The 12,839-nt window shown below is 46.9% G+C and overlaps 1 protein-coding gene across 2 annotated transcripts in view; it reads right to left on the bottom strand.

Moving 5' to 3' along the window:
• Positions 1 to 12,839, bottom strand: part of LOC106580333 (oxysterol-binding protein 2) — a 94,754-nt gene that overhangs the window by 62,825 nt on the left and 19,090 nt on the right. Inside the window, exon 3 of one of the 2 annotated variants that reach the window (XM_014161235.3) lies at positions 5,131 to 5,208. The exons of the other annotated variant lie outside the window; for it this stretch is intronic. Within the exon in view, the coding sequence (XP_014016710.2) occupies positions 5,131 to 5,208 (78 nt within the window). The remainder of the gene's footprint in view (positions 1 to 5,130; positions 5,209 to 12,839) is intronic. 2 annotated transcript variants of the gene reach the window in all.

Here is a 12,839-nt window from a genome sequence, read left to right on the forward strand (position 1 = left end):
CAGGCAGTTAGCAAGATTAGTAGTCTACCAATGACCATCAGCAGCATCAGAGCTTGGAGAAGCCTAATTACCGTGACTAAACCCTCACCTGGAATTTGACTGTGGCCATGACAGCTGAAGTGGTGGTAACAATACGGTCACTGTAACAGCCCTAGACACACTCGAACCATACAGAAGACCAATCCCAGTACAGCAAAGCCCCACAAAACACCACCAGTGTAGTAACTCCTGTAATATTACTGTGCTTTAAAAAAGTATGTTGTTCCCTGGCAGTTTGTGATTAAACATAGATAGCGGATCCATTTAACCATAGACTGGCTGTGTGGTTGTGTGGTTGTGTTATTCAGTAAGACTGATATCGAGCACGCACGCACGTGCTTGGATAACAGCGATTGGGGGGGGGGGGGGGGGGGGGGGGGGTAGAAAAAAGTGTTACTGTACATAGAGATTCTTTTTGACCGTATTATATCGATACTTTGATTTCCATGACTGATCAAAACAAATGTAATCACGCTCTCTAGCGTCTCTCTGCAGAATAGATATAGTGAGAAATACACTACATGACCAAAAGTATGTGGACACCTGCTCGTCAAACATCTCATTCCAAAATCATGGGTATTAATATGGAGTTGGTCCCCCCTTGGCTGCTATAACAGCCTCCACTCTTCTGAGAAGGCTTTCCACTAGATGTTGGAACAACGCTGCAGGGACTTCCATTCAGCCACAAAAGCATTAGTGAGGTTGGGCGATTAGGCCTGGCTCGCAGTTAGCGTTCCAATTTATCCCAAAGGTGTTCGATGGAGTTGAGGTCAGGGCTCTGTGCAGGCCAGTCAAGTTCTTCCACACCGATCTCGACAAACCATTTATTTTTTTTCTTCTCTCTTTTTACCCCAATTTCGTGATTATGGTCTTGTCTCATTGCTGCAGCTCCCAAATGTGCTCGGGAGACGTGAAGGTTGAGTATGCATCCTCCGAAACATGACTCCCCAAACCACGCTTCTTAACACCAGCCCGCTTAACCCGGACGCCAGTCGCACCAATGTGTCGGAGGAAACACCGTTCAGCTGACGACCGAAGTCAGCCTGCAGGTGCCCGGCCCGCCACATGGAGTCGCTAGAGCACGATGAGCCAAGTAAAGCCATCCCGGACAAACCCTACCCTAACCCAGACGACGCTGGGCCAATTGTGCGCCGCCCTATGGGACTCCCGGTCACAGCCGGTAATGACAGTCTGGGATCAAACCCCAGGCTGTATTGACGCCGCAACACTGCACACAACCAAGTTCTTTGAAGAACCTTAGGGTTCTTGGCACTGAAAATTGCCCCGAAAAGGTTCTTCCAAGAACCTCATAGGAGGTGGGGTTCATTGAGGAACTTCCTTAGTGGGCGGGGTTTCTTGCAGGAACCTAACTGCCCAACTGAAACATTTGGACTTTAATTTGAAAGGACAGCAGGTGCAAAATGTAACTGAAAAATTTAAAGACCTCTTCAATTGACAGTAAGGTGTGTCCCTCTAAATTGATATTGTTTTATGATGTAAACATCAATTTTTTCATATTTGTGCAAATCTTTGTAAAACAGAAAACGGACAATTCAATGGATATCAATCAACAGAGGTAGTAATATGTAGGCTATAAGAATATGTTGAAGACTAGCTGTATTGGGTGCAGATGACTGAACTACTCACTGTTGTGTCTGTAGGTATGTAGATGAGGACGGATACAAAGGTATGTCAATTACTATTGGTATGTTATGCAGATCACATTTACCATCCTCCTCCCTTACCTCTGTAATGAAAATCCCATAGGCCTCTACATTATGGACAAGGTATGTGTATGAAACCATTCAAAACATTTATTTTCATTCACCATAAAAACCAAGGTATGAATAATGTGTGCATGCCTTGTTAAACATCTGTAGAATAAAAAAAAAAAGTTCGATTCCCAGACTTCACCCTCCCTACACCTCTGATGAATATAACAGGAAATCTGTTTGATCACCATGCACTGCAAAATCATTCTGGCTGCTATGGATACGGAGAACATCAACACACTAGATATACCCATTGGGGCTCTGCTGGGAATTTTCCTCATATTTGAATTGTTTTATTCTGCTTTGCCATTAAATTCATAATAAACACTGACAACTAAATATTGTGTTAATAGTAGTTATTGTTAGGTGTATTATTATTAATAATAATAGGGGGGTTAAAAAATTAAGGCCAAAAGGTTCTTCGAAGACCCATTAAAAGGGGTTCTTCAAAGAACTTAGAGGTTCCCCCACAGATTAAATTTGAAGAACCCCTAAAGGTTACTCCAGGAATGTTTTCATTTTAGAGTGTGCGATGCCACTCAGGGGGCCTTCGACAAACCCTTTTTGTATGGACCTCACTTTGTCCACGAGGCATTGTCATGCTGAAACAGGAAAGGGTTTCCCCAAACTTTTGCCACAAAGTTGGAAGCACAGAATCGTCTAGATTGTCATTGCATGCTGTAGCGTTAAGATTTCCCTTCACTGGACTATTCCTCCTCCACCAAACTTTACAGTTGGCACTATGCATTCGGGCAGGTAGCGTTCTCCTGGCATCCGCCAAACCCAGATTCATCCGTCGGACTGCCAGATAGGGAAAATGTGATTCATCACTCCAGAGAACGTTTCCACTGTTCCAGAGTCCAATGGCGGCGAGCTTTACACATTTTACACCACTCCAGCAGACACTTGGCATTGCACATGGTGATCTTAGGCTTGTGGGAGGCTGCTCGGCCATGGAAATCCTTTTCATGGAGCTTCCGATGAACGGTTCTTGTGCTGACGTTGCTTCCAGAGGCAGTTTGAAACTTGGTAGTGAGTGTTGCAACTGAGGACAGATGATTTTTATGCGCTACACGCTTCAGCACTCGACAATCACGTTCTGTGAGCTTGTGTAGCCTACCACATCACAGCTGAGCGGTTGTTGCTCCTAGACGTTTCTACTTCACATAAAAGCTAAAGTAGGGCAGAAATATAACAAACTGACTTGTTGGAAAGGTGGTATCCTATAACGGAGCCACATTGAAAGTCACTGAGCAATGTTTGTCTCTGGAGATTGCATGGCGGTGTGCTCAATGTTCTACACCTGTCAGCAGCGGGTGTGGCTGAAATAGCCAAATCACTAATTTGAAGGGGTGTCCACATACTTTTGTATATATAATAAATGTTTGGAACATCCAATCACAATAAAATCGCAGTATAGAATCGCAATACATAACATATCGTCACCTAAGTACAGTGATCATTACCTATTGGGAGGTTCCTGGCTATTTCCAGCACTACTAGATAACACTACCCTCTCTCGCTAACGCACATCAGTGTAAAATGTAACAGGAACAGAGAGAGACATACACTGGCTCTTTATGAGTATTGGCTCCAGCCCTGTGCCTGCGTGATAAGGGAGGGACTGGAATGTCATCATTGTCTAGTCCATGCAGCGGTTTCCCCCAATGGGGTATATTTAAAGACCATTCAAACCACAGGTGCTAAATATCTGGGACAATGTCTACCCTGTGTCACCTCTGAATGGGATAGGAGGGGAGGGCGAGAAAGAAACAGAAAGAAGAGGGGAGGAAGAGATATTGCGACGGCGAGGGAAGCCAATGACTTTATTTGAGAGAATGCAGTGGGAAGGAAAACAGGGTGAGACAGATGGAAGTGGGATGACAGACTGGAAAGAGTTGAGGGATGAGTGAAAGAGAGAGAGAGGGAGAGCGAGAGAGCGAGAGAGATGTGTTGGCATATCAGTGCAGCGGGTCCTGGAGTTCTGCACTGTTCATCTGCGGAATGTGCTGGTTTAGAAAGGTCAGACTTAGTATGTGACAGCACAGCTTCAAACTCAGACTGACACCCTGCCCAGAGCACAGCAGCAGGCCAACAGGGAAAGACAGGGAAAAGAGAGGGGGGGTGAGAGGTGTAGAGGCGAGGCATGCTGTTGTCCCAAGAGATCACTTAAATCAACACCCACCTCTCACAGCATGGAGCCAGACACATCACCAAGGATCACATCACCAAGGATCACATCACCAAGGATCAAGGATCACATCACCAAGGATCACATCACCAAGAATCACATCACCAAGGATCACATCACCAAGGATCACATCACCAAGAATCACATCACCAAGGACTAGAAAGGGAGGGAGGGACTAGAGCTACTGTCACAGCATAGAGACACAGAGACGGAATAACAACAGACAGTGGGAAAGGATAAGAGGGAAGAATAGAAATAGAGAGTAAGAGAGAGAGAGAGAGAGAGAGAGTTTTAAAACAGTAGCAGGGTAACTGGACTGCCAATGTGTTACTGATCATAGAGCTTCTCTCTCCTCCTCTACTCCCAACACACCCTCCATAATTCTCCTCTCCACACAGCACCGGCTTCGTTCAGCTTCGGTAGAGGGACAGGATCACACTCCCAAACAGCCGGTGTGTGTCTCTGCCCAAGCCTGCAGATCTGAGACCAAACAGAAAACACAACCCAGACACACACATTTTAAAACGGACTGATTAGAGAGGAAAAAACCATAAGGACCATCTGTCAGTTTCCCCATGTCATTCTAAGCAGGTTGTAATATGTGTTCAGATCTGAAACATTGCGATATAAAGTACTGAGATACAAAATTGAGTGCAATACACACAAATACAGAGATTGATCAAATGTATGTTAACTGATTTGCTCTCATTTACACTTACTAACGCACGCACGCACGCACGCACGCACGCACGCACGCACGCACGCACACACACACACACACACACACACACACACACACACACACCTGAACAAAAGCATCCAGGAAGCAGGAGTCAGGTCCATCAGTTCAGTATCTGAATATAGCAGAGTGTTGAGAGAGACAATGGGAATAGCAGCAGCACTGTGTTCCACCATGGTAACCAGGACATAGACAACATGACTGATTCCCCCTCAACAACTCCACCACAAACCAAGCATATAGGGGACAGTGAATAGCCCAATAACCTATACACCACACACACATGCATAAGCACACACGCACACTCAAACAAATAACCAACCTACCCCAACTATTCCTCAACAGTTTATCTCAGAACGTCAGTTGAATGGAGAGAAAGCTGTACTTACTCACAGGTCTGAATGTGCCTGAAATCCTGCTCTTGCCTTTTTCCCTGTCAGGTCCAGTCCCAGTGGGATAGAGGAACTCTTTAGGAATGGGAAGAGGGACGGAGCATGAGTTGGAAAAAGCAGAACAAAGTCATTCCATTCAGAACTGAGTCCCTCAGAGTGAGAAGCACAGTAAATTGCATACTGAGAGAGAACGAGAGTGGGAGAGAGAGAGAGAGAGAAAGAGCGAAAGATAGAGTGAGCAAGCAAGAGAAACAGAGAGGGAGTGAGCGAGAGAGGTAGAGACAGTGAGAGCGAATGTGGGGAAAGAAAGCAGGGAGATGGCCAGGGAAAGGAGACGGGAGGGAGTGTGAAGAGGAGGGAGCGTAGGGAGTAGGAGAGAGAGGGAGAGAGAGGGGGAGGAAAAGAGAGGGGGAGAGGTAAAACAGAGGGATGCAGTGAGGCATGTTCCATCATGCTTTCCTAATCAATCCCCACACTGTCCCCTTAGATATGCTCTTGGTTTCAGGACCACGGACAGAGCATTACCATTCACTACTGTCCACTACCCACCCAGCCTCCTCAGTGGACGGGGTGCGAGAGAGGAGCTGAAAGCAGGAAAAGAGAGAAAGAGGGAAGGATGTAGCCTACTTGTATTATTATGCGAGAGAGTGAGGGAGGATAGAGGGTGGGACTGTGGGGATGTGTGAGAAGAGGAATGTCGCGTGGATGGATGCTTCCCATCCCACGGGACCGTTCTTACAGACAAGGGATGAACATAAACAGAGGTGTGGACAGGGATAGACATGGGGAGGGAGGGAGGGAGCGAGTTGTCCCATAAAGCTGGGCTCAGCGGAGGGCAGGCAGACATTCCCTGGTCCCTTGGTGTACTGGTCCTAACCTACAATACACAGATGAATCAGTTCACGCTTCAGAAAACAAAAGGAAAGGAGGGGTGGTCAACAACAACGACAAAAATCAAAAGGAGTAACTCGAGGCAGAAAGCAGTTGGAGAACAACAAAAAAGGCAGAGATTGATTTATTTTAGCTCACTTTAATCCATTGTACAGGTGAGAAGGTGACTGACGTTTCAAAGTCAAGCTGACATCTTCTTCAGCTTGATGTCGAAACTCCAGTCACCCTGCTCACATCCTGTACAATGGATTAAAGTGAGCTAAAAGATATCAATCTCTGCCTTTATTTGCTGAATGCCGAAACTCCTTTCTGCCTCAAATTAGTCCTTTTGGAAGTTTTTCTTGATAAACTCTTCTCACAGAAATGAATCACTCACTACCGTACGGACCCACCAGCCAGGATCCACAGATTACATATGCAAAAGCATATGCTCTCGTCACACACACACACACACACACACACACACACACACACACACACACACACACACACACACACACACACACACACACACACACACACACACACACACACACACACACACACACACACACACACACACACACACACAGCAGATGTGTCCAGTAACAGACTCATCGACATAGTGTATGGAGCGTTTAGCCAGTCAGATCAATGCATGGCCATGGCATTCACTGTGAATCACTTACTTAGAGAGCACACAGAGCTCTGTTCCCACACGGAGTTGGAGAGCACACAGAGCTCTGGTCCCACACGGAGTTGGAGAGCACACAGAGCTCTGTTCCCGCACGGAGTTGGAGAGCACACAGAGCTCTGGTCCCACACGGAGTTGGAGAGCACACAGAGCTCTGGTCCCACACAGAGTTGGAGAGCACACAGAGCTCTGTTCCCACACGGAGTTGGAGAGCACACAGAGCTCTGTTCCCACACGGAGTTGGAGAGCACACAGAGCTCTGGTCCCACACAGAGTTGGAGAGCACACAGAGCTCTGGTCCCACACAGAGTTGGAGAGCACACAGAGCTCTGGTCCCACACGGAGTTGGAGAGCACACAGAGCTCTGGTCCCACACGGAGTTGGAGAGCACACAGAGCTCTGGTCCCACACAGAGTTGGAGAGCACACAGAGCTCTGTTCCCACACGGAGTTGGAGAGCACACAGAGCTCTGGTCCCACACGGAGTTGGAGAGCACACAGAGCTCTGGTCCCACACAGAGTTGGAGAGCACACAGAGCTCTGGTCCCACACGGAGTTGGAGAGCACACAGAGCTCTGGTCCCACACAGAGTTGGAGAGCACACAGAGCTCTGGTCCCACACAGAGTTGGAGAGCACACAGAGCTCTGGTCCCACACAGAGTTGGAGAGCACACAGAGCTCTGTTCCACACGGAGTTGGAGAGCACACAGAGCTCTGGTCCCACACAGAGTTGGAGAGCACACAGAGCTCTGGTCCCACACAGAGTTGGAGAGCACACAGAGGCTGCATCCCACACGGAGTTGGAGAGCACACAGAGCTCTGGTCTCACACGGAGTTGGAGAGCACACAGAGGCTGCATCCCACACGGAGTTGGAGAGCACAAAGAGGTTGCGTCCCAAATGGCACCCTATTTTCAATATAGTGTACTACTTTTGACCAGAGCCCAATATGGGCACTTGTCAAATGCAGCGCATTATGAAGGGAATAGGATGCCATTTGGGACTCACTCATGGACAGGGAGCCTCCTCTGTGCTGCTCCCCCCACCTGACTGGTCCCGGTCTTCTGCACCTGAAGCAGCCCAATCGATTGGCTCCTCCTGCAGCTCCTCCATTAGTCTAATCTAGCAGGGAGGAGAGGAGTGAAGGGGCTGCATGGAGCTGCATGGAGACCAGGAAGGAAGGGAGGCAGCTGCCCAGAAGCTGCTTTGATGTCCACATAGAAGCTCTGCTCTGAATTCCCATTTAACACGGATGATTCATTGCCAACTGCTGCACAATTTGTTTACCTTACTCTTGATAATTACTTGTGTTCCACTACACTGTTTCTTGAAATATTTCCCATTGAATTCATATTGGTTATCAAACCAAGTGGGAATATGAGGGGAATCACTGTCCCCTGCTGGCGGCTTACGTAACACAGAGTCTGCACATGACTAGTCATTTATTAGCCATAACAGCAGTGCTTGACTTTTTATTTAACTAGGCAAGTCAGTTAAGAACAAATCCTATTTACAATGACGGCCTACCAGAAGGCAAAAAGCCTCCGACGGAGACGGGGGCTGGGATTAAAAATATAAAATAAAAAAAATAAAAATATAGGACAAAACACACATCACGACCAGACTGGGGCAGTACCTCACCGAATCAGAGTTACCACACCTCACATTTTTCACTTCTTAAGTTTTAACACTTCTTATAGAATATTAGCTCCAAATTAGGGTGGAGTTCCAGCCCCTAAATATAAACAGCATCTATATAAGTCCAAGTCAAACACCACCTAACAGCCAGCTGTGCCTCCAGAGGATGAGTTCTGTTCAACCATGACAATCCTGACTCCATTAATGAAGAAAGATCAACAGCAGCTCTGTCACTAATTACAGATTAAAGAGGAATTGACTTCAGTTAGGAGCTGCAGTGGTGGTCATGCCTGCTTTGTTGTGAGTCTGTCCACCATCGTAGATGAATGGTTTATGGATCCAGTACAGACAGAGACTGGAGGCAGGGGAATATGGAAGGGATATTAAAGGGTCTATTGGGTGTCTGCGGAGAGGGAAGGATAAAAATAAGAGTGAGAAGACAGCTAGCGGTAGTGAGAACAAGGAACACAAGCAGGACTGATGATGAAAGGTGTTTAGTGATAATGTGTGTGTGTGTGTGTGTGTGGGTTCCTTCCTCCTCAGGAGATCAATAGGAGGTGGAGAGGATCTGACAGAGAGCAACACTGGGAGACGGGGGAACATGGACAAACCATACTGTACCAAGACATGCCCTGTTCTAAAAGCACCTAATGACATAACACTTTCACCAGTCACGTCTTGAGTTTGCTGTTGATGAACAGATCTCTATCTAGCTATCTATCTATCTCAGGCACACACACTGAGTTAGTCCATTTACTCTTCCAGCTCCTAAGAGCAACTCAACTGACTGTAAACATGGTTGTGTGTGTCACTCTCTCCCTGTTAAGTCTGTGTTAACTCATCCTCTTAGAAGCAGTAAGGTGTGAGGGAGCTGGGGAGAAAACGATCCACACAAGCACACACAGAAATGACACTGCATGGTCTCCCTGAGAAGACAAACGTGTTCACTTCTGAAACATGACGACATGAAGCACTGAGATACAAAATGTAGCGCAATACACACAACCACAGAGATAGATCAAATATATGTTAACTGATCTGCTCTCATTTACACTTACTAACATACTGGCCTAAACGGTTCAGCGCGTGCGTCTGTGTGCGTGCGTCTGTGTGCGCGCGTCTGTGTGCGCGCGTCTGTGTGCGCGCGTCTGTGTGCGCATATCGATTTGATCTGTCCCCGCCAGACACGGTCATAACACGAAGGTTAAAATACCAAAACCAACTATATGAATTTGGGGACAGGTAAAATGTGGTAGCCGTGCTGGTTAAGCGTGACTTGAATTCTAAATAAATCACAGACAGCGTCACCAGAAAAGTACCCCCACACCGTCACTCCTCCTTTCAAATCATATGTTATTTGTCACATACGCGTGTTTAGCAGATTTTATTGCGGGTGTAGCACAATGCTCCTCCTCCATGCTTCACGGTGGGAATCACACATGGAGAGATCATCCATTCACCTACTCTGTGTCTCACAAAGACACGACAGTTGGAACCAAAAATCTCAAATTTGGACTCATCAGGACAAAGGACAGATTTCCACTGGTCTAATGTCCATTGCTCATGTTTCTTGGCCCAAGCAAGTCTCTTCTTATTATTGGTGTCCTTTAGAAGTGGTTTCTTTGCAGCAATTAGACCATGAAGGCCTGATTCACGCAGTCTCCTCTGAACAGTTGATGTTGAGATGTGTCTGTTACTTGAACTCTGAAGCATTTATTTGGGTTGCAATCTGAGGTGCAGTTAACTCGAATTAACTTATCCTCTGTAGCAGGTAACTCTGGGTCTTCCTTTCCTGTGGTGGTCCTCATGAGAGCCAGTTTCATCATAGCGCTTGATGGTTTGTGCGACTGGACTTGAAGAAACTTTCAAAGTTCTTGACATTTTCCTGATTGACTGACCTTCATGTCTTAAAGTAATGATGGACTGTCAAATCTCTTTGCTTATTTGAGCTGTTCTTGCCATAATATGGACCAAGTCACAACACAACTGATTGGCTCAAACGCATTAAGGAAAGAAATTCAACAAATTAACTTTTAACAAGGCACACCTGTTAATCGAAATGCATTCCAGGTGACTACCTCATGAAGCTGGTTGACAGAATGCCAAGCGTGTGCAAAGTTATCATCAAGGCAAAGGGTGGCTACTTTGAAGAAAAGGCATTTATAGGCGTGCGCGCACGAAAACACACACATACACACACAAACAAAAGTGATATTGCATGGTCTCCCTGAGGAGACAAACATCACATATACACACACTCAACACAGGCGCCACCAACAGATCCACAGATGATGCAGTCTCTATTGCACTACACACTGCCCTTTCCCACCTGGACAAAAGGAACACTTACATGAGAAAGAAGTTCATTGACTCATCACTAAGCTAAGGACCCTGGGATTAAACACCTCGCTCTGCAACTGGGTCCTGGACTTCCTAACGAGCAACCCCCAGGTGGTGAAGGTAGGCAACAACACATCTGCCACGCTGACCCTCAACACAGGGGCCCCTCAGGGGTGCGTGATTATTCCACTCCTGTACTCCCTGTTCACCCACGACTGTGGCCGCGCATGACTCCAATACTGTCATTAAGTTTGCAGACGACATGACGGTGGTAGGCCTGATCACAGACTACAACGAGGCAGCCTACAGGGAGGAGGTCAGAGACCTAGCACTGTAGTGCCAGGACAACAACATCTTCCTCAACGTCTGCAAGACAAAGGAGCTGAACGTGGACTACAGGAAATGGAGAGCCGAGCACGCCCCCATTCATATCGGCGGGGCTGTAGTGGAGCGGGTCGAGAGCTTCAAGTCCCTCGGTGTCTACATCACTAAGGACCTATCATGGTCCAGCCACACCAACACAGTTGTGAAGAGGGCACGTCAAGGCCTCTTCCACCTCAGGAGGCATGGGCCCTCAGATCCTCAAAGAGTTCTACAGGTGCACCACTGAGAGCATCTTGACTGGCTGCATCACTGCTTGGCATCTGTCCGCAAGGCGCTGCAGAGGGTACGGGTACTCATTATTTTACTATGTTACCATTTCCTTTTTTTATTTGAACTCTGCATTGTTGGGAAATGGCTTGTACGTTAGCACTTCACGGTAAAGTCTACACCTGTTGTATCGGGCGCATGTGACAAATAAAATGTGGTTTGATTTGAATGTCCCTTTGACCTCCTGGCCCTCTCCTCAGCACTGGGATTCTCCTGAGTTAAATACATCAGTGGGTACTAGTCTAACACCTCCTCTTCTAAACAAGGCGATCTCGAGGACATTTTAAAGGCTCAACACAAACTGATCCACACTTCCATCTCGCTTCCCTCTGTATCAGTCTATCCTAGGGTAGAGTGGATCAACATAAATCCAGCCTATAGCTATCCGTTTGTGGGTCTCTATAAATCTATGTCGCTGTATGTGTATGTTTCACTGGCTCTCCTCTCCTGCCTGGTTAATGACTCTACAGGGGGTGCTGGTGTCCAGTACTCACCACTCACCACCCACAGCCTCAGACAGACAGACAGCAGAGACGGCTCAATTACCACGCCTGAGACTGAGGCGACCTAACACCCACGCCACACACACTCAGAGACAGACACACGGGCCTGGCTACAGAAAACACACAGAGTAGAGCCTAATGTTGTAAATACAGAAAACACACCGCTTTTTTTGTGTAGTTTCAAACACACGTGTGCAAGTCTAAATTGTGAGTGACATGTTTTCTTCACATCCTATTTCGCTCTCTCTCTGTTTCGCTCTTCCACTCTAAAATTAGAGAGCTGACTTTAAAAATGGAGCCCAGGGAAATATATAGTCTGTCTTTCTTGAGACACGGTGTACTGTAGTTAGTAGACTAGACTAGAGCAAGCAGGGGTTGGGCTGCTGCCAGGCAGGGTTAAATGTGAAGACGAAAGCCCTTCCAGGCTTTTCCCACAGCCTTTTGACAACAGACACCAATCACATGCAACAAGAATGAGTCCTTTTGGAAAGGAGAGAGTTCTGTTATGAAGAGTCTGAATGAGCGGCTGGTTCTCACGGTAATGGTACCAGCATACAGTCAGTAGTCTGTGTTCCAACCTCCTCACTGAGAGAGAGGACCACACTGCCCCCTGTGGCCACAATGGGGACTCCACAGGCTTTTCTAGTTAGAATGTAGACCTAGACATCCCGCACAAATACCAGCGGACACTGGAGACCTGAGCAGAGGCTGGATGTCAGATATAGCCAGTCTGTCTGGACAGAGTGACATACTGAACATGCTAAAGTGAGTGAAATAGCTTTCACCTACTGGGTATTTGTTCAACTGAACTAACAGACCTGTCAACAAGACACACAAGATGTAAATCCTCCCTCTAAACAATGATAACCTCCTCCTCCTCCCATTCCCTTGCAGGGTAATCTATCTATTCCACCTTTATTTAGCCTGGTAAGATATCGAGATCAAACTCTCTTTTACAATGATTGTCTAAATAATCTATTAGCAATACAGGACTCACAGTGTGAAGAACCAA

This window comes from Salmo salar, chromosome 20 (genome assembly GCF_965601325.2).
Source record: "Salmo salar chromosome 20, fSalSal1, whole genome shotgun sequence".
NCBI classification, from domain to species: domain Eukaryota; kingdom Metazoa; phylum Chordata; class Actinopteri; order Salmoniformes; family Salmonidae; genus Salmo; species Salmo salar.